The 18,605-nt window shown below is 35.3% G+C and overlaps 1 protein-coding gene across 3 annotated transcripts in view; it reads right to left on the bottom strand.

Moving 5' to 3' along the window:
• The window catches only part of csk (C-terminal Src kinase), a 35,379-nt gene that overhangs the window by 15,449 nt on the left and 1,325 nt on the right, over positions 1–18,605 (bottom strand). For 2 of the 3 annotated variants that reach the window (XM_016237615.1, XM_016237613.1), the window contains exons 2-3: positions 1,016–1,128; positions 779–892 (exon numbers count right to left, since the gene is read on the bottom strand). In XM_016237615.1, the coding sequence (XP_016093101.1) occupies positions 779–892; positions 1,016–1,030 (129 nt within the window). In that variant the 5' untranslated portion in view covers positions 1,031–1,128. The remainder of the gene's footprint in view (positions 1–778; positions 893–1,015; positions 1,129–18,605) is intronic. The other variant, XM_016237614.1, reaches the window with a different exon arrangement.

The raw sequence follows: 18,605 nt of genomic DNA on the forward strand, positions 1-18,605 counted from the left end.
TTTTCCACGACATTCTAATTTATTGAGATGCACCTGTATTTTTAAGCCATTCTGGGACCTTGGCAGTCCACTGGTTTCTAATCACACTTTTATTGTACGGTAAAAGTAGTGTGAATATTCTGCTGAACTTCTCTTTTTATGTTAAGTATTGCATTAAAATATACTTAGTTGGCAAATTTGCAAACACTTAAAAAGTACACTACTGTTCAAAGGTTTGGGGTCAGTATGATTTTTTTAATAAATACTTCTATTCACAGAAATAATAGTTAATATTGATCAAAAATTCACAGTAAATGTTTGTAAATATTAAAAATATTTCTAATTCTTTCTATTTATCAAGGAATCCTGAAAAATTATTCTCAAAAAATATTAAGACACACAACTGTTCTCAACACTGATAATACAAATGTCTCTTGAACAACAAATCGGCATATTAGACTGATTTCTGAAGGATCATGTGACACTGAAGCCTGAAGTAAAGCATCAAAGGAACAAATTACATTTTAAAATGTGCTAAAAATGTATAATATTTTACACTATTACTGTATCTTGGATCAAATAAATAGAGCCTTGGGGAGCCATAAGATACTTCTATTGAAAACACTGAAAAAATCTTACGGACCACAAACCTTTGGTAGTGTATGAAAATTGGTAGTTTATTAAAAAAAAAATTCAAGTTTCATTTTTTAAATTTTACATTTAAAAGGATAGTTTAAATGAGGGTGTATAAATGACGTCTCTCTCTTTAAAATGTCTGTCATTCATTTTAGAAATGTACCTTAGTTACTCCAATTATAGTAAGGACATCTCCTTTGCACATGGGCAAGTCCTGGTCGGCCGTTCCAGGGAAGTTGTACCTGGCTACACACTCGGTGCCGGGAGGCCAGATCGTCTAGAGAGGGGAATGGGAATATAAGGAAAAGCCTTTGATGTACAAACACAGGATGCTGTATAAATGAATTAAATTCATAATTCACATTATAGCCAAATGGCAACATTTCAAGGTTTGTGTTACCTCAAAAGTAGACATAACTGAGGGAAATCGTCCTCTCACAGTCGACCCGTTTCAGCCGGTAACATCAGAGCTGAGCCTGAGGCATACAGCTGCAGCCAGAACTGGCCAAAGATCTGTGAATAAAAAATAAAAAAGTCATTATTCGATGCACTTTAAATTAAAAAAAACAAACAATACTATTTAATCAAACACTAAAATAACATTAACGTTAATTAACATTAACATTAACACTGAACATGCGCTTCAATGCTAAATCCTGAAAAGCATTTACAAGTAATAAAGATACAGAAAATGAACTTTAGCAATGACTCAAAATTAGATGTACCAAGCATGTCAGCAAACACTGTTCAAGCACACACACTTTCAAAGGGGAAGTGGCGGCTGTAGATTTTCCGATGCCTCAGACAGGAAGAAGGGCTGAGCAGCAAGCAGGCTTGCAAAAAGCCTGTTAAATATTCAGCGTGAGCAGCGTGTAACACTTTACACTTGGAAAAGCCTCTAACTAAAGCTAAATATACTGATGAACCTATATGGCCAATAATTTACATCTTTAAGATACTCAGAAACTCTACATAGACCATAATCACAAATTAGGTCACTTCTTGTTTTGAGAGTATATATACACACACACACACACACACATATTTTTAGGGTTTTTGTACATTCATTTTTGGAGACTGTTGCCATTATTTATATTTAAATATGTGAAATTAAATAAACAAAATATTTGTTTTTCTTTTTCATGCTAGTCTATAGATTTCAGATAAGTATGCTAGTCAGTCAGATTTTACATGTCAGTCTGATTATTCTGGTCCAAGTGGCCACTAGACTAGATCTAGTACGGTTTACTCAAAGATCTGGCTATGAGACTTTTGGTCTCTTCATGTTAACATGAGGTTAAATAAAACTGTGCTGTTCCACAAATAAAAATATATTACTATGGAAAAAATTAACTCGCACCACAGCTTGAGAACTGAGAACACCAGAAAGCAGAAATGAGAAGTAAAAAAAATTTAAAAAAACTTTTCACTTTCGTGGTGATGAGCAACGTGAAGTTATTATTGCTCTCTTTCCACTATGACAAGTTTTGTAGGGAGAAGAAACTTCTGAACTGAACTTGAACTTAAACTAAAACAAATGACACCTGCAAGTCTGCCATCCTCACACAACACTCTCATGGGAACAAATTAGCAGGCAGTTAGGGACGATTTCTTATGGGAATTAAACTGCACCTGGAAGCAGAAACCAAATTTACCTGAAACATTTCTGCTCTACATTAGAAGTGAACAAAATAACAGAAAGTTGTAGGCGGAAATCTAACAAGTTATATATTCTTAAACAGAAAAAGAACTTTAAAAGTCAACATGCAACAGCATTCGCAACCTATTTTTGTTTCGTAATGTGATGCATTTCAACGAAAATAAGATTAGGGCCTTGATTTTATTCATCGGTGCCATTCATTTGTGCACAATATAACCAGGAATGGTCATTAAGAAAGTAAACAGGCTCCGTTTTGTTTACTTCAAAGAATGTGCACGTTGGTTTTTGATACCTTTTGCAGCTATTTGCAACAGTTTTCTATCATTCTTTGTGTGCAACAGTGAAATTCACACTGGTTCAATCCTCCCACCTTATTTTCACAAGAAGCGCGGTGCATGCGGTGTGCTTGTGAACTACATATGATATGGCACTGAGCGCCTTGACCTCATTAATATGTCAACCAACGCTGACTGCCAATCTGTTCAATGCAAAGTAGCTCTGGCTTGAAAGCTGCAGCGAGCTCCACAACATGAAGTCACTTCCTGTTTGAGCTGCCGAGACTAAAACGGTCTTCCTGTATTGGCACGCAGGCGTTGGTGGGTGATGAGCACTATGGGTTGAAGGGTGCAGACGGCAAAAGGGGCGCCAACATCGGCGCAATCCACAGAAGCCCTTACAGTGAGGATATAACACACTTCCCTTTAAAAACACAGTCTTCCCCTGCTGCTCGGACTACCTAATTTTATACTCCCCAAACATAGGAATAGCATGAATCACCTAAACACAGGAAACTAATTGTCGTTGTAGTAGCTTGCTATTTCAAATATGTCCGAATTTGTCAGTTTTAACAGTTATTTTTCAAAATGCCTGAGTACAGGTACAAGGAATTAATGCACTGATTAATGCATTAATGAAACCATTTTGTTTGTATCATAGTAGACCGGCGTTTTTTTAGGCCAAGAACCCCTTGATGAGACATGGAGCAAGTTAAATATTGTATAAAATTTAGTGTTGCGCTTTAAGAAAACACAAAATAAAATAAAAACTAAACAAAACAATAAAAAAATTAAGACCAAAAACACAAAACAAAAAACTACAAAATAAGACAAAATGAAAACTAAACAAAAACAAGACAAAATACAAACAAAACCCCTAAACAAAAATAAACAAAACAAAATGAACTAAAAAAACAAAACAAAATGAGAAACTAAACAAAACAAGACAAACAAACAAACCTCAAAACAAAGGAATAATAAAAAATAAAAAACACAAGATAAAAAATATATATATTGGGAAATGACCTGTGCAATAAAATAATGCCACAAGTGGTCTGCAAAAAGTGGCAGGAAGAAACTTTGTTTCAATTTAAGTAATCAACTGTCTTTACCGCACTTGCCAAGTAAAGCAATGAGCTATTAATATCTCACTCTCATAATCCAGTTTGCCACTTGAAGCTATACCTGTGCTTAACAAGACACTTTATTAGTGTTGTTTGCTAAGGCATATATTATTATTACCCTCATCATCACATAAATCATCTTTCACATATACTTGCGATAGAGATTTGAACAATCCCTCTAACCTCATGCAATACACTTTGATGCAGAACTCCATCTGAAATTGTACAACCGAAGAAAAAAAAAAATCCCACTGATTTTCATCAAAGAATCTGCCCATAACACCCTAGCAACCACCTAGAAACATAAATAGAAATATGCTAACCCTGTAAACAGGCTCTGTGAAAAAATATTAAGTAACATATTTCCGACTTACATTAAATAATTTGACTGTCGCATTGACACTAAGCTGTGGAAATCGTCCAGATGGTGTTATTGAGTTTAAGCTCACCCTAAACAACCATAACAGAGGGAAACAAATGATGCAATCATGTGAAAACACCTAAAGTTGATGCACACAGACAAATAAAATGTGTAGCACATCAAAAAAGCAGGATACTGCCAAATCTGAGCAACATCCAACCACAAAAACGGCTCATTTAGAAAACAAGACGCTGACATTCAAAGAGGAATGTATTCACCAATCAAAATCAATGAGGCTTTTCTGTGATCAGGAACAATTTCGGGGTGTGCCTTGGCAAATCCCTCGTTACAAATGATATCATTGTTTAAGGACTGCATCGGCTGGGCTACGCCTCGCACAAGAGAACTTTTCATTCCTTGAGTATCTGAAAACTTGCTGCAAACTTCTGGAGGCCAGCGGTCAGCTCACTGGCACTGAATTCAAGCAACTCTGGTGGCTCGAAGATGACAGGGACTGCGGAAGTTTCCAGAGGGTATGATGTAGAACCAAAGCCTATCCTTTTATTCACAGACTTCGACAAAAGTGTCTTTGTATGCCAGAACTGGACGCTCCAACCCGGTTCTATCAAGGCTGGGTCAAATGAATCCATTTTGGTTTTAAGGACAACACCAGTATCCTTAAGAATCTTATATGTAATTTCACATAATAACATAAGTGTCTAGGTGTTGAGTAACTTGAGCACTAACAAGGCTATGACAGAAATTTTTTCAGTGCTTTACCAGTTATTCAGATTACTGGATAAGGATTAAAGATTAATAAAATTTAAATATAAGTATAATTGGTATACAAGGTACCCAAGATATTTATCATGCAGGATTTTAGTCATGCATGATAAGAACAGAGTGAAAATTATTAGCAACACCAAAATAACAGCAAAGCTAATGTTTCCTGTTAGTTTAAACACAAACTAAGAAAAGTAAACCCAAACTTTGTGGCAATAATTAAGACTAGGGCTGTGCAATATATCGAAATATCGCAAATGTACATATCGCAATATGCATATCGCTACAGCTTGCAATATTTGGGGCCATGAACAAAAGACAGAAAATCACTCACTGCTCTTACCTCAATAACTTTTGTATCTTAAATAAGAATCAGTGCATATTGAATTCAAAAAGTAAATACTACGCAGTGTTTTATTTTCTTTTTATTATTCAGTTCCTAAACTCATGTTAAAATGACATTTTTATGTAATGCTTGAGTAAAACACTACCGTTCACTTTCAGAAGTTGTTGTAGGGGTGCTTTGGGAATATCGCATTATTTAATGAGTTATCGCATTTTTCTTCAATTTCACACAGCCCTAATTAAGACCAAACTGAACATGGTGTGTGTTTATGGTGCGTGTCGGCAATGTTGTCTCGGCGGGGGTGGGGCTTAGACGATATGATCGGATATCGTGATATTTTTAAAGGCGATTATCGATAAGATATTTTTGACACATCGCCCAGCCCTAGATGATACTCAACTCTACCTCTCATTCCATCCTGATGATCCGACGACAGCTGCTCACATCTCAGCTTGTCTAACAGACATTTCTTGCTGTATGACGGACCATCACCTTCAACTCAGCCTTGCCAAGACAGAACTGCTTGTAGTTCCAGCAAACCCATTGTTTCATCACAATTTCACCATCCAGTTAGGCACATCAACCATAACTCCTTTAAAAAACAGCCAGAAACCTTGGAGTTATGACTGATGATCAGCTGACTTTCTCAGACCACATTGCTAAAACGGTCCGGTCCTGCAGATTTGCTTTATTCAACATCAAGAAGATCAGGCCCTTTCTTTCGGAACATGCTTCACAACTCCTTGTTCAAGCTCTTTTTCTGTCCAGGCTGGACTATTACAATGCTCTCTAAGCAGGTCTTCCAGCCACTTCTATAAAACCTTTACAATTAATCCAGAACGCGGCAGCAAGATAAATTTTTAATGAGCCAAAAAGAATGCACGTCACACCTCTGTTTATAAATTTCTCCAAATTCTCTAAAATCTCTTCCATCTTTATTTGACCCTCTAACTCTAGCACTCTCTATTCTAATTCTATTCTTAAAGGGGGGGTACAATGCCGTTTCATGCATTCAGAGTTGTTTACACTGTTAGAGTGTTGGATTCTCATGCCAAGCATGGACAAAGTTTTTAAAAACTATTTGGACGTATGACAGAGTATTTCTGTGCCAAAAATCTTACTTCCGGGTTCGTACAAGTTTCGGAGAGTTTTTTTTCGATCGTAGCGCTTATGACGTAGACGAGGGTGGAACTCCTTATATGGGCATTTCTCCCGGAAGAATGTGCCCGCATCGACCAGAGCAAGAGCGAGATCGCGCCTATCAATGCGCTTCATCCGGCGGCAGCGCTGCACGGGACTTGCTCGGGAAGAATGTCTCCAAAGAAGTGTGTTTTTGGTTGTAAGGGAAAGATATCTTTGTTCAGCTTCCTAAAGAACCCAGCGTTATGTAAACAGTGGATACAGTTTGTGTTTCTGGAGCAGCAACGGAGTTTCACAAGTCTGTTTGTTGATGAACGTTTTATAAACAAGGCCCAGTTCGACGCTGGATTTGCACATTGTTTGATACTGGAAGATGGAGCGGTCCCAGCTATGAAAGATCCCGGTCATGATTCAGAACTGCACAAGGTAAGTGAAACTGCATCAAATGTCTGTTTTGTTGGCCTCGTCACTCTTTAGCTCCGCCCACGGCACGCCTCCAGGAGCTCAGCTTTTTCCAGAGAGAATCGTAAAGCTGTATCTTTCTTTTATAAATATGATCAAACTAAAGACTTTTTGGAGATATGAAGGATGCAGTACGACTCCATAGGTACTCAAGATTAACATGAGATTGGGTGAAACTGTGTTTTATGCCCGCTTTAAAAAAAAAGAAATTTCACTTGTCCCTTTTAGACTTGCACTCTATTCATTTTCTGCTTGTTTTCTTAAAAAAAGAAAAAAAAATAACACTTGCTTTCTAATCTTTTTGTATTCCATCTGTTTTCTTTTCATTTATTATACAATTAACAAAAGCAAAAAAAACTCTAACACTAGCTTGCTCTATTCTTTTTCTATTCTATCCGTTTTCTTTTTATTTATTATATTATAAAAAAAAATGTGTACTGCGTTAAGCTAACTGAGACTTGTTATAGCACTTATATATAATTGCTCTTTTGTTGATTTTGATTGCTTCCATTGTCCTCATTTGTAAGTCGCTTTGGATAAAAGCGTCTGCTAAATGACTAAATGTAAATGTAATATTTGTAAATAATGTAAATTGAAATTAAATTAAGATTTCTCCCACAAAGAGGAATTTTAAAAATATAAACAATATATTTTAACAAAATAATAATAATAATAAACTACTACCACTACTAATAAAAATTAGTTAGTTAATATTTACCATTCTTTTATGAGAGCAATCTTTTTTAAACTAATTATTTATTATTGCAATTAACAACAACAATAACAATTAGATAGAAACTACTATTAATAATTAATTAAAATATATTAATATTTTTAACTCCTGTATATGAGAGTAATCTTTGACTTTAAATTGATTATTTATTATTGTAATTATTTTTAAAAAATAATTTGTTTGAAACTACTATTACTTTGTTAAAATATATTAATTTTTTAAACAATCCTCTTTGAGAGAGCAATGTTTGATATATTTTAAATAATTATTGTTATTAAAATTAATTTAAAATCAAGCAAATAAAGATGTTAAAATTATGAATAATACAATGATTTATTAAATTTGTTAAAATGCAAAAATGTATATGTATAACATACGGGGCTCCAGACTCATTCTTCCCACTGGTCGCTCTTTTGCAACTAACTTTCTCAGCTGGTTGCACAAGCACATACTTTGGTCGCAATATTTTTTTTTGCGCTACAACATGGGATCATTCAATGCATGCTGATGAACTTTTATCATAGTTTATAGTTATATGGAAACGAAAGTGGTTAACATTCAGCCCGTTCTTTATCATCAGTAGTATTATTTGTGATTTGAATTTTGAATTGGAGTTCCTCTTTTACTGTGTTAAGCCGCGGGTTTCGGATGCTTTCACTGAATTCAATGATGAACTGTCTTTAACTGAAAAATGAGTGTTTACTATTGTTATTTTGCATTATTGACACTATTTTCCTAATTAATGGTGTTCAGTTGCTTTGACACAATCTGTAGTATTAAAAGCGCTATATAAATAAAGGTGACTTGACTTGACTTTCGAATTTGCGATCTTGTTGTCACTGATTTGCTTACATACTTCTACACACCTTTATTTTTTTAGGACTAAAACAAAAGATGGATTCACTGTTATTCTTAATTAAAAAGCACAACAACAATAAATCAGTAAGATACAATGACAAACTAGCTTACAAAAGTTTATTAACAAAAACGAGTAAGATGAGGCATGGCACACAACACATGCTGTATTACACTATATACCGAGTAGTAGGGGTGCTCCGATCAGGATTTTTGAGGCCGATCACAGAAAGCAGTATCTGCCGATACCGATTACCGATACTGATGTTTTTAAAGTCTTCTTTTTATCATTTATACCCATTTATAGTGTCCAATCCAATCAGGATCTTTAGACATTTATTCAGGGCCTTTTTTGAAAATGGGGGGAATTCTCCTCTTAGGTGACTCTTGTAAGAGGAGAAGCAGCTTTCACACAGGAGTCCGCTACTGATCCGTGGCTGTTTACCACAAACACAACATTTATCCATTATTTTGATTTCAAATCCAAACATTGTCACTGAAATTGCTTTTTCAGCATTGCAATTAGTTTTTTTTACACAGTACAGTAATACGATCTTTCACAGACATGTTTAAACAATAAACATAAGCAACACATTATTCAATGCTTTTTACTTTTGCATTTACTTTAGATTTATATATTAAGTTGCTCAAGCAAGTGGCAAAACATTTAAACTACTTTTCTTACGTTATCACAAACTTACCATTGACAGAAATAGTCAGCTCTACTGCCTTTCCTTTTGCATTTAAATCTTTATTAAATGCAATCCTGGGGTTCATAAAGAACTTTGCTTTCCTACCTGCCATCTATTATTGCCTTGTTTATCTAAAAGTGCTCTTTCCCTTTAAACCTAGCCAAAAAGCCAGATGTGTTGACTGTGAAACACAGTAGACTTTAATAATATGCATTTATGGTGTAATTACTACATTTTTGTGTCAATCCATGTTCATATTTACTGCAAAAATGCGCTGTTACTTTAATTCAGTGCTTGCAGCACAGAAAAAATAGACTTAGTGCGGAAATTATCTCTGCACTGCTGCAGACGCAGTGCTCGTGGAACGCACTGCCGGATAGCAACGGTGTGCAGTGTGTGCGCTTTATTAATCCGTTAACATGAGTGCGGAAAAAATACGCACCACATATGCTGCTTTAAATGACTTTTTCTCCCACATCAATCTACACTCTATACACCATAATGGCAACGCAAATAACAGTTTTAAAGATAAAGAACTTAAATGATTCCATTGCATATTCATACCCTTATCTGGGACAGTTGAAATTTAGCTCAGGAGCATTCATTTTGCTTGCCACCACACTTTGAGTGAAGCTAACCTGTGGCAAGTTCAATTGAATGGGTATGATTTGGAAAGGCACACATGTCTTAATAAAAGGCCTAACAGCCACCACACTTTGAGTGAAGCTAACCTGTGGCAAGTTCAATTGAATGGGTATGATTTGGAAAGGCACACATGTCTTAATAAAAGGCCTAACAGCTGAAAATGCATATTAGAGCAAAGACCAAGCCCTGGCCCCTGAGATAAAAAAAAAACTGCCTGTAGAGCTCAGAGACAGGATTGCATCAAACCACACATCTGGGGTAGAGTTTAGAAAAAAATTATGCTTCATTGAAGGGTCACATAAGAATGTAGTCTCGGTTATCCTTAATGGAAGATGTTTGGAACAACCAGGATTCTTCCTAAAGCTGGCCTCCGGGCAAAAGTGAGCAACTGATGGAGAAGGGCTTTGGTTAGTATGGTGACCAAGAACCTGATGGTCACTCTAGTTGAGCTCCATGATCATATGTGGAGATAGGAGAAACCTACAGTTTCTGCAACACTCCACCAATCTGTGCTTTATGCTGGTGTGGCCAGACTCAATCCTCTCCTCAGTGAAGACACATGAAAACACACTTGGATTGCAAAAAAGCACCTAAAGGACCCTCAGACTGTGAGAAACAAGATTCTTAGGTCTGATGAACCTCAATTCCAAGCATCATGTTTGAAGGAAAACATGGCACTGCTCATCACCTGCAGAGTACCATCCCAAAAGTAAAGTGTGCTGGTGTGCTGCTCATGCTGTGGGGCTGTTTTTTTCAGCGGCAGGGACTGAAGGACTCGTCAGAGTAGAAGGAACGCTCAGCGCAGCAAAATATAGAGATAGCCTTAATGAAAACCCAGTCCAGAGCATTCAGAACCTCAGATTGGGCAGAAGGTTCACCTTTCAACAGGACAATGACCCTAAGCACACAGCAAGAGTGGCTTATAGACAACTCTTTGAATGTCCTTGAGTGGCCCAGCCACAGCCTGAGCTTGAACCCAATCAAATATTTCTGGAGAAACCTGAAAATGTGCATCTGCCCCATCCAATCTGACAGAGCTTGAGAGGTGAAGAGATGAGGAGAAGGATGGCAGATAATTGCCAAATGCTGATGAGCAAAGCTTGTCGCATCAAACAAAAAATACTTGAGGCTGTAAAGGTGCTTCAGTGAAGTACTGATTTGAATACTTATTTCAGGTTTTTTGTTTTTTTCATAAATTTACAAAAGTTGTGACAGGTCTGTTTTTGCTTTGCCATTATGGTGTATGGAGTGTAGATTGATGTGGGGAAAAAGTAATTTAAAGCAGTTTATAATAAGGCTGCAACATTATATATGTGACTTTAACCCTTTAAGATTCAATTAATTTAAGGTTAATTTCTATGACTTATCCAGACCCACTTTTCCCCTCATATTTCCACATTTTCCATGACAGAGGGAGTCCTGATCATCTTTATAAGTCAGTCCTGAAACAAAAAGCCTGCAGGCTATTAAACCAAACGTCTTTGAATGTCACACAAAAAGTAACAGACTGTGATTTATGCCGTCATGTTCAAAGTGAAGCCCGTGTGAGAGCAGCAGTGAGACTCAGTAGGGAGGCATGACAGTTGCCTTCAGGCCACACGAGGAACCAGGAAACCAGCTTCAATGAGAGAGAACAGAGAAGTGATGTGCTCGGAGATAGAGTGGATTCCAGCCTCACAGCCTTTCATCCCCCTAAATCCATCTACTTCACATCCTCTTAACAAAACATCTGACCTATTAGAATGCTTACAAAATACTACTATCAGTCAGAGTACGACCCTACCTAACGTTTGGATGCTCTTCAATTCTCCCTTTCTGCCACAAATGGGGCATCTTTCAGCATGTTAATTTAATGAGTACAGTCAGTGTGTTTCAGGAGGGCCGCTGAGATATGCTCTCTATTTTTAGATCACTTATGAAGTGCTAATGTGTCAGGGTGTGGATCTATGAACATTTCAGAGGAAAATGCTCAATATCAGGCATCCATTCGTGTATATTTGTTTTCATGTGTTACTGCTCTTGAAGGTTATTCAGAAAGGCTTTGTTGAACAAACTGCTTTAGTCTGTAGTTATGACATGGATATAGGGTAGTTGCAGTATGTGACTCTAGCACAGATATTAGTTAGATAAAAAGAAATCCTAATCCTTCTGATATTACCGAAATAATGAGCATGGTAAGTACCACATTTTTGAATACAGTACCATGGTAATGCTGTAGCATTCTTTCAATGACATGAAAAGAATTATAGCTACATGAATATGATAATCATGGCGATGCAATCTGAAACAGTTACTGCACCCCTATTGTACTTTTTGTAAAAGTAATTATTGGCCTTGTGCCGCTGAATGTGTATGAGAAGATGAAAATGAAAGTGAAAGTGAAAAGCAGCACTATGGTATGTGAATTTCTTGTGAAACTTGTACTATCAGTGCACTGGGGCAAGATCCAACAGGTTGAGAGATTGTGTATTCTGCTCACCATTCCCCCCAACTATATTCAGCACATCACATCTGACGACACAAATGTTTTCTGTCTTAGAAGGTGACAAGACCAAAATGAACACACATAACCATGCTATCATCTCACCTTCTTAAAAAAATAAAAAAATAAAAATAATGCGCGCGCACACACAAAAACTGGGCTGGTGAAAATTCTGCTTTGCCATCAAATAAATAAATTACATTTTAAAATATTTAAATATAATTTTTTTTAAAAATTGTAATAACTTTCCCACAGTATTGATATTTTTGTACTTGATCAAATAAATGCAGAAAACATGAATAAAAAAAAATTACTGACCCAGGTGCCCCATGATTCAAAATGCATTCAATTTAAGTTCGTTTTGAATCATGTGGCCTTTAAGTTATAAATGCTTATTTACCTTAATTTTAGAGCATGTTATTAATACTTAATTGTAATAACAAAAAGTCATTAAACTGTTCATCATGTATTTTACTAATAATCCTCAGCTGCACATGTGATTATACACTGAAAATAAAAATGTTCTGGTGTTGTAAAATATATTAAATTAATCATCATAAATTCTACATGTAATATTAAAAATCAAGGAGAACAACAATTTTCTAAGTAAAATGTACACATTTAATTCATGTAATTAGTGAACTGTGTGAGAAGAGTAACTCTTACTAATATTTACTTTACATGTTTTATAGTCATTGCACATAAATCTAGAAATACTGAGTACATTTTAATCTAAAAGTTCAGCGCGCTTGAATCCGTGCATGCATGTTTGGACCCATGCTTTGAATCAGAGGGATGGTTGGGCTTGTCATGGAGGAGATGCATGGCTGGATTTTCTCGTGTTTAAGGTAAGTTTGCCTTTCTGTTTTAGATTTCTGATTTGTAATACTTTGGTCCGTGTGCATTTCGATAGTTTGATTTTTGTTTGCTTGACTCATTATACATTAACGTTCATATTAATCACATAACCTCATTAAAGTTAACGTGAGTGCGGTCACAGTGAGTGATATTTCTGCGAAAATGTTTTCAATAGTTCAGATTCACAAAACTGTTTTTCATGTAAAAATCTGAGTACAATTGGAAATTATTGCTAGCTAGCTAACATAATTAATATTATCATGTCAAATAACTAAAACAATCGCATAGTTTAGCATAACGCTAGTTTCTGTTCTTTCAAACACTCGACTGACGTAATAGAGAGAGTTTAGTGCAATAACATTGTAGTAATCTCATTAATTGTAGTGTTTTGTCGCTATGCTAAGCTAACATACCACCTAACCCTAAAGCACCTGTTGCCACCAGCGATTATGTTTTATAGGACTAATTTTGAAAGGTGTGAATAGAAAGTGTTAGTAAAAGTGTTTTTACACTTCTTTATGGTGGTATTCAACTTAATTATAGTTAATTCCAGTCCAGTCTTGTCAGTTAAAACTTTTCTTTTGCTCAAACAATCTGTAATTTGTTGGTTAAAAAGCAAAGTCTTATGAACATGTTTCTATCAACAGGAAGGCTTTGGATTCACTGCAGAATAAGCCGGAGTGTGAGTTGATGAGCATACAGAAGGAGTGATTTGGTCTAATTCTCATATTCAGGCAAGTATAAATCTATGCATAGATTTGCATGATATAACATTGTTATATTTACCTATTCTTCACTGCATAATATAAAATTGTGGTTAAATGTTTTTTTAATATCACAAATTGTTTGTTTATTTACAGGGTGACCTAACTCTGACGACGAGCCAATACAGTGGACACTTGAGGTGTGGGGAGGAAGACAGACTGATGGTTTTCCTGTTAGATGCAGTTTTGGTTAAATCATTACTACCTAGCTCTGTCAGGTTAAAACCTCATCTTGTTCTGTTTAAGTATTTTTTTTCTATATTTTATACCTCCTGGGGTCTAAACTGTGTATGGTGCAGCAAATGCCGTTCATGTTGGCAACGGAGATTGAATTGTATTACAGAACAGCAGACACTTGAAGTAGCATTCAGTCATACTTAATTTTTTTCTATTTTCAATAGACCAAATATCACCAGTGGAGGTATACATGTTTTGTTGATTAATGGCACTTTTTTTATGAGGCTTTACTGCACCTTTAAAAACTTGTGTCCAGACTCTAGTAGGTCATGTGAATGTGACTGATTCACTTTTATTAATGTTGGGAAAATAAAGAGTTTAATTGTATTTTAGTTGTGTGATTTGTGATAAAGGTATAGACCAGAGGTTCTCAACTCTGGCGCTCGAGGTCCATGTCCTTGCAGAGTTTAGCAACCTGTAACTTTCTAGTAATCTTGAAGACCTTGATGAGCTTGTTCAGGTGTGTTTGATTAGGGTTAGAGCTAAACTCTGCAGGAAAGTGGGCCTCGAGGGCCAGAGTTGAGAACCCCTGGTATAGACAAAATGAATACAGTTTATGTGGTTATATTAATCAAAAAGAAATTGGCAATGTTTACATAATCATAGGGATTAATATATATTCATAAAACTAAGTAAATGGGACATTTCAAACAAAACATATATAATAAAATCTACTTATTTACTTCAGTAAATAGTAGGGTTTACTTAATATTTTGATAAATGCAAGGTTCCTGTCTATAAAATAATAAATATACTTTACTTAATTACTTTAAATAAACAACTTTTAAATGAAATATAATATAATATAAAATATATTTGCTTAATTAGGGTGCAATTAGATTTAATTTCTTCATGAATGTTAAGTTTAGTAGTAAGTAGATTTTACTTAATAATAGCGAGTAAGTTGTACTTGATATTAGAGCAGTAAAATTTACTTAAAATGTATTTGAGCAATTTGTTACGAAAAATGTTTTAAGTAAATCTTACAAGTTATTTTTTTCAGTGTACAGTAACATTGACACTGTGATGTTATGGGAGGCCCTTCATACTTCATCACCAATAAATTCCTCATGCATGTCATTAATATTCATGCACAAAATTCCACAGTGATGGAAGACAAAGCGTTCCCACAAAGGCCACAGCGAAATGCAGTGTCAGGGCTGATAAAATAACCATTTTCATTCTGAAATATTGAAAATGATAGAATATGGTTGAATATATTTAGTTTTTACGTAAATAAAAAAGTATTAAATTATTAAAAATATTAATGTTATTTCTTAAACCTTAAAATGATGTGAACTAAGAAAAGTGAGATTACAACACACTCTAATGGCTATTTAATATTTTACTGTATATTTGCACTGTATATATACACACACATATACATATACATACATTTTCTGTCAATATGGGGTGCTGTGTGTACATTAATGAGGAAAAAAAATGAACTTAAATGATTTTAGCAAATGGCTGCAATATAACAAAGAGTGAAAAATTTAAGGGGGTCTGAATACTTTCCGTACCCACTGTATATATACACACATACATACATACATGCACACACACACACACACACAGTACTAAATGAAAAGTAGTATAGTATAGTATAGTATATACTAGACAGACAGACAGTTACATTTTCTCACAAGATTGGATTGGACATTATTTTTTTTTAAATGCAAATACAACAAGGCTAAAAACAACCCCAGTAAATGAGGGTCACATTGTCACATTAGCCTTCATAATTACTCCCAGTTATTTCCTTCAGTTCTGTTACCACAAGGCTTTTTAAGCTCCACACCAGCCAGTGTCATGGCCAGGGGGCATCTCACACCAGCCTGACCCTGCAAACACTCTCCCCTCTGGGCAGAGCTGCTCCTCCAGCTCCCTTTGATGCTTAATTACACTGCTCTGTCATCTACCGACAAGCCACTGTGACAGTAGGGAGGCAAAGAGACGACCAACATAAACAAGACAAGAGCTCCACAATCAAACATGCAACTAGAACCACTTCAGTTCAGGTCTGATCCTCTAACAGAAGACTTGGAATATAACAGAACACAACATTTATGGCCATTTTTGCAGCTGGACAGTATCTATCACCTTGTTTTGAATGGCAAAATAACACCGCAAAGAGATTTGACAGTAATGAGCGGTATCAGTATTGCATGTCAGGCTCTGTAAGGAAGTGTTGCTATTAAACTGAGCAGTATATGAGAATAAGGAAATAGCATATGTCAATAAAACTGACTACTGTTGGCAAAATGAGCAAAAAAACAATGTTCTCATACACGAGTCGAGCAGTACACCACAAAACGCTTGAAAAGCACAGCAGTTTAGCAGCAGGGGAAATCCCATTGCAAATGATGGAGCAGAGTAGAAATACAGAAAGACATTAATTCTGACAGACACTTTGAGATGCAGTGAAGCCCAACTGAGGAGCTCTTGCAGGTATGAATTAAAGGAACTGAACAGGAAGTGCGGTTTTGATGCTCTTCAAAAGAGGGGCTCTTCTTTTAACGGCCATATATGCGGCGACAAGGACAGTTGATACAATTTTAAGCAACAAAGAATGAATCAATTAAGGCAGAAATAGCCTAAAATATATATAGATACACATATAATTATGACAAAGGAGACATTCTATAATAGCTGCTCAGTTAACAGTTCAATCAAAATGACAAATTCTGTCATCATTTATTCACACCTCACGTCGTTCCAAAGCTGTACTTCAGTTTTTTTAGTGGATGAAAAAAGAGAGACATTTTTAAAGAATTCATTTGGGAACTGGGAAGCCCCAAAAGCACCATAGAAGTAACATAAAATACTCATGACTTTTGCACTATATTTCAACTTCCAACTTTTGTGGTAGAAACATGCTGAAATCCAAGTCATTATTTACTTCAGAATCTTTACTTCAGATCATTAGATTATTCAGATCTAATGGCTAGTAAACACCAACATTATTAAAAAGCAGTGTAATTTTAGTATAACCGAGATACTGTTACAGTTTTTATTAATATTTTCCATTTTCATTTTAGTCTGTATATTTATTTATTTATACATTTGGTTGTGTGGTTTTGTCATTTTTTAAATATGTCTATATAATTTATGTTTATATGTTTTATTAATTTGATTTTAGTATATCAAGTTAAATGTATTTGATTTAGAATTTTTATTATTTAATACACACGTTAAACTAAATAAAAATGAGAAATGTTGCCTTAGCAACTAGCTGAAAGAAAGTTTTTTTTATATTTATATAATTTGAGTGTATGTTTATTTACGTAACTGCATATTAAAGGGGTCATAGGATGTCCATTTTCCACAAGTTGATATGATTCTTTAGGGTCTTAATGAAAAGTCTGTAACATAATTTGGTTAAAATTTCTAAATGGTAGTGTAAAAAACACCTTTTTTTTACCCTGTCAAAAACAGTTCTTTTCAGATCAAGCCATTTTTGTAGCATTTTCCTTTAAATGTTAATGAGCTCCGCTGACCCCGCCCCTCTCTTCCAAGCTGCTCTAAGAGAGACGGTTTACTTTAGCCGCATTCATCGTAGGGCTGTCGCGGTGAAGCAACCCTCTACGGACACCTTGGCAATTGAATCGCCATTGACTAGTATATTTTTTTGTTTACTCGCCAGACTGAAATACTAATATATATATATATATATATAAAAGTTATGCCATTTTACAAACATATATAATGTTTGTAAAATGGTACAGCTTTTTAAATATCTTAAAGTACACTCTTAATATCAGTCAGTCAAGCATTATAATATGATAATCAAGTATTATTTAATAATAGAAGTTCAGTTCAAAAAACTTGTAAAAGTGCATGTAGCATTCGCGTGTGCCTCACACGTCCTGAAAAGTGAAGCTGCGGGCTCTTTGATCGCCCCCTGGTGGCTGGCTGCAGTACAGATCATAAACCCCGCCCTCTCCATGTAAACGAATGGAACTAGAGTCAAAATAAAAAAATTAATTAAGCTTCCAATAAAATTTTCCAAAAGATGGTCTTTTATTGGTCATTTAAGGTAGTTGTTATCACGCTGATATGTTAAATTGTTAGTTTTTGTGATAAGTTTGATTTTAGCTAGTAATGTGATGCTATAAAAACGGGGCGTGTCGTTATGGTTGATTGGGTCTGCAGGAGTTTGATACCGCGGCTCCACCTCACGACACTACTGCGCAGACTCGGGCTCCAAATGACATAATTTACTCAAGATGGCAGCGGCCATACTGAGATGCTTTGGCTTCCCTTTATCTATAGTGGAAGGAATAGGAGACGAGTCGTCCATCTTTTTTTACAGTCTATGGTAGCATCCTATGACCCCTTTAAGTAATTAGATATATAATGTATATAATAACCTGGGTACATAGACATGCAATTACCAACACCCCTTCATACCATTTTTATAGAATAAAAGTATTTTTATGAAATTTTTACTGTCATATGCATGACAGTCCACATTAATTTTCATTATGTGAAAAACAAGAGTGGTCTGGATATTCTTTAAAAAAAATATATATATATATATATATATATATATATATATATATATATATAT

The sequence above is a fragment of the Sinocyclocheilus grahami genome, unplaced genomic scaffold (assembly GCF_001515645.1).
Source record: "Sinocyclocheilus grahami isolate Dianchi unplaced genomic scaffold, SAMN03320097.WGS_v1.1 scaffold520.1, whole genome shotgun sequence".
NCBI classification, from domain to species: domain Eukaryota; kingdom Metazoa; phylum Chordata; class Actinopteri; order Cypriniformes; family Cyprinidae; genus Sinocyclocheilus; species Sinocyclocheilus grahami.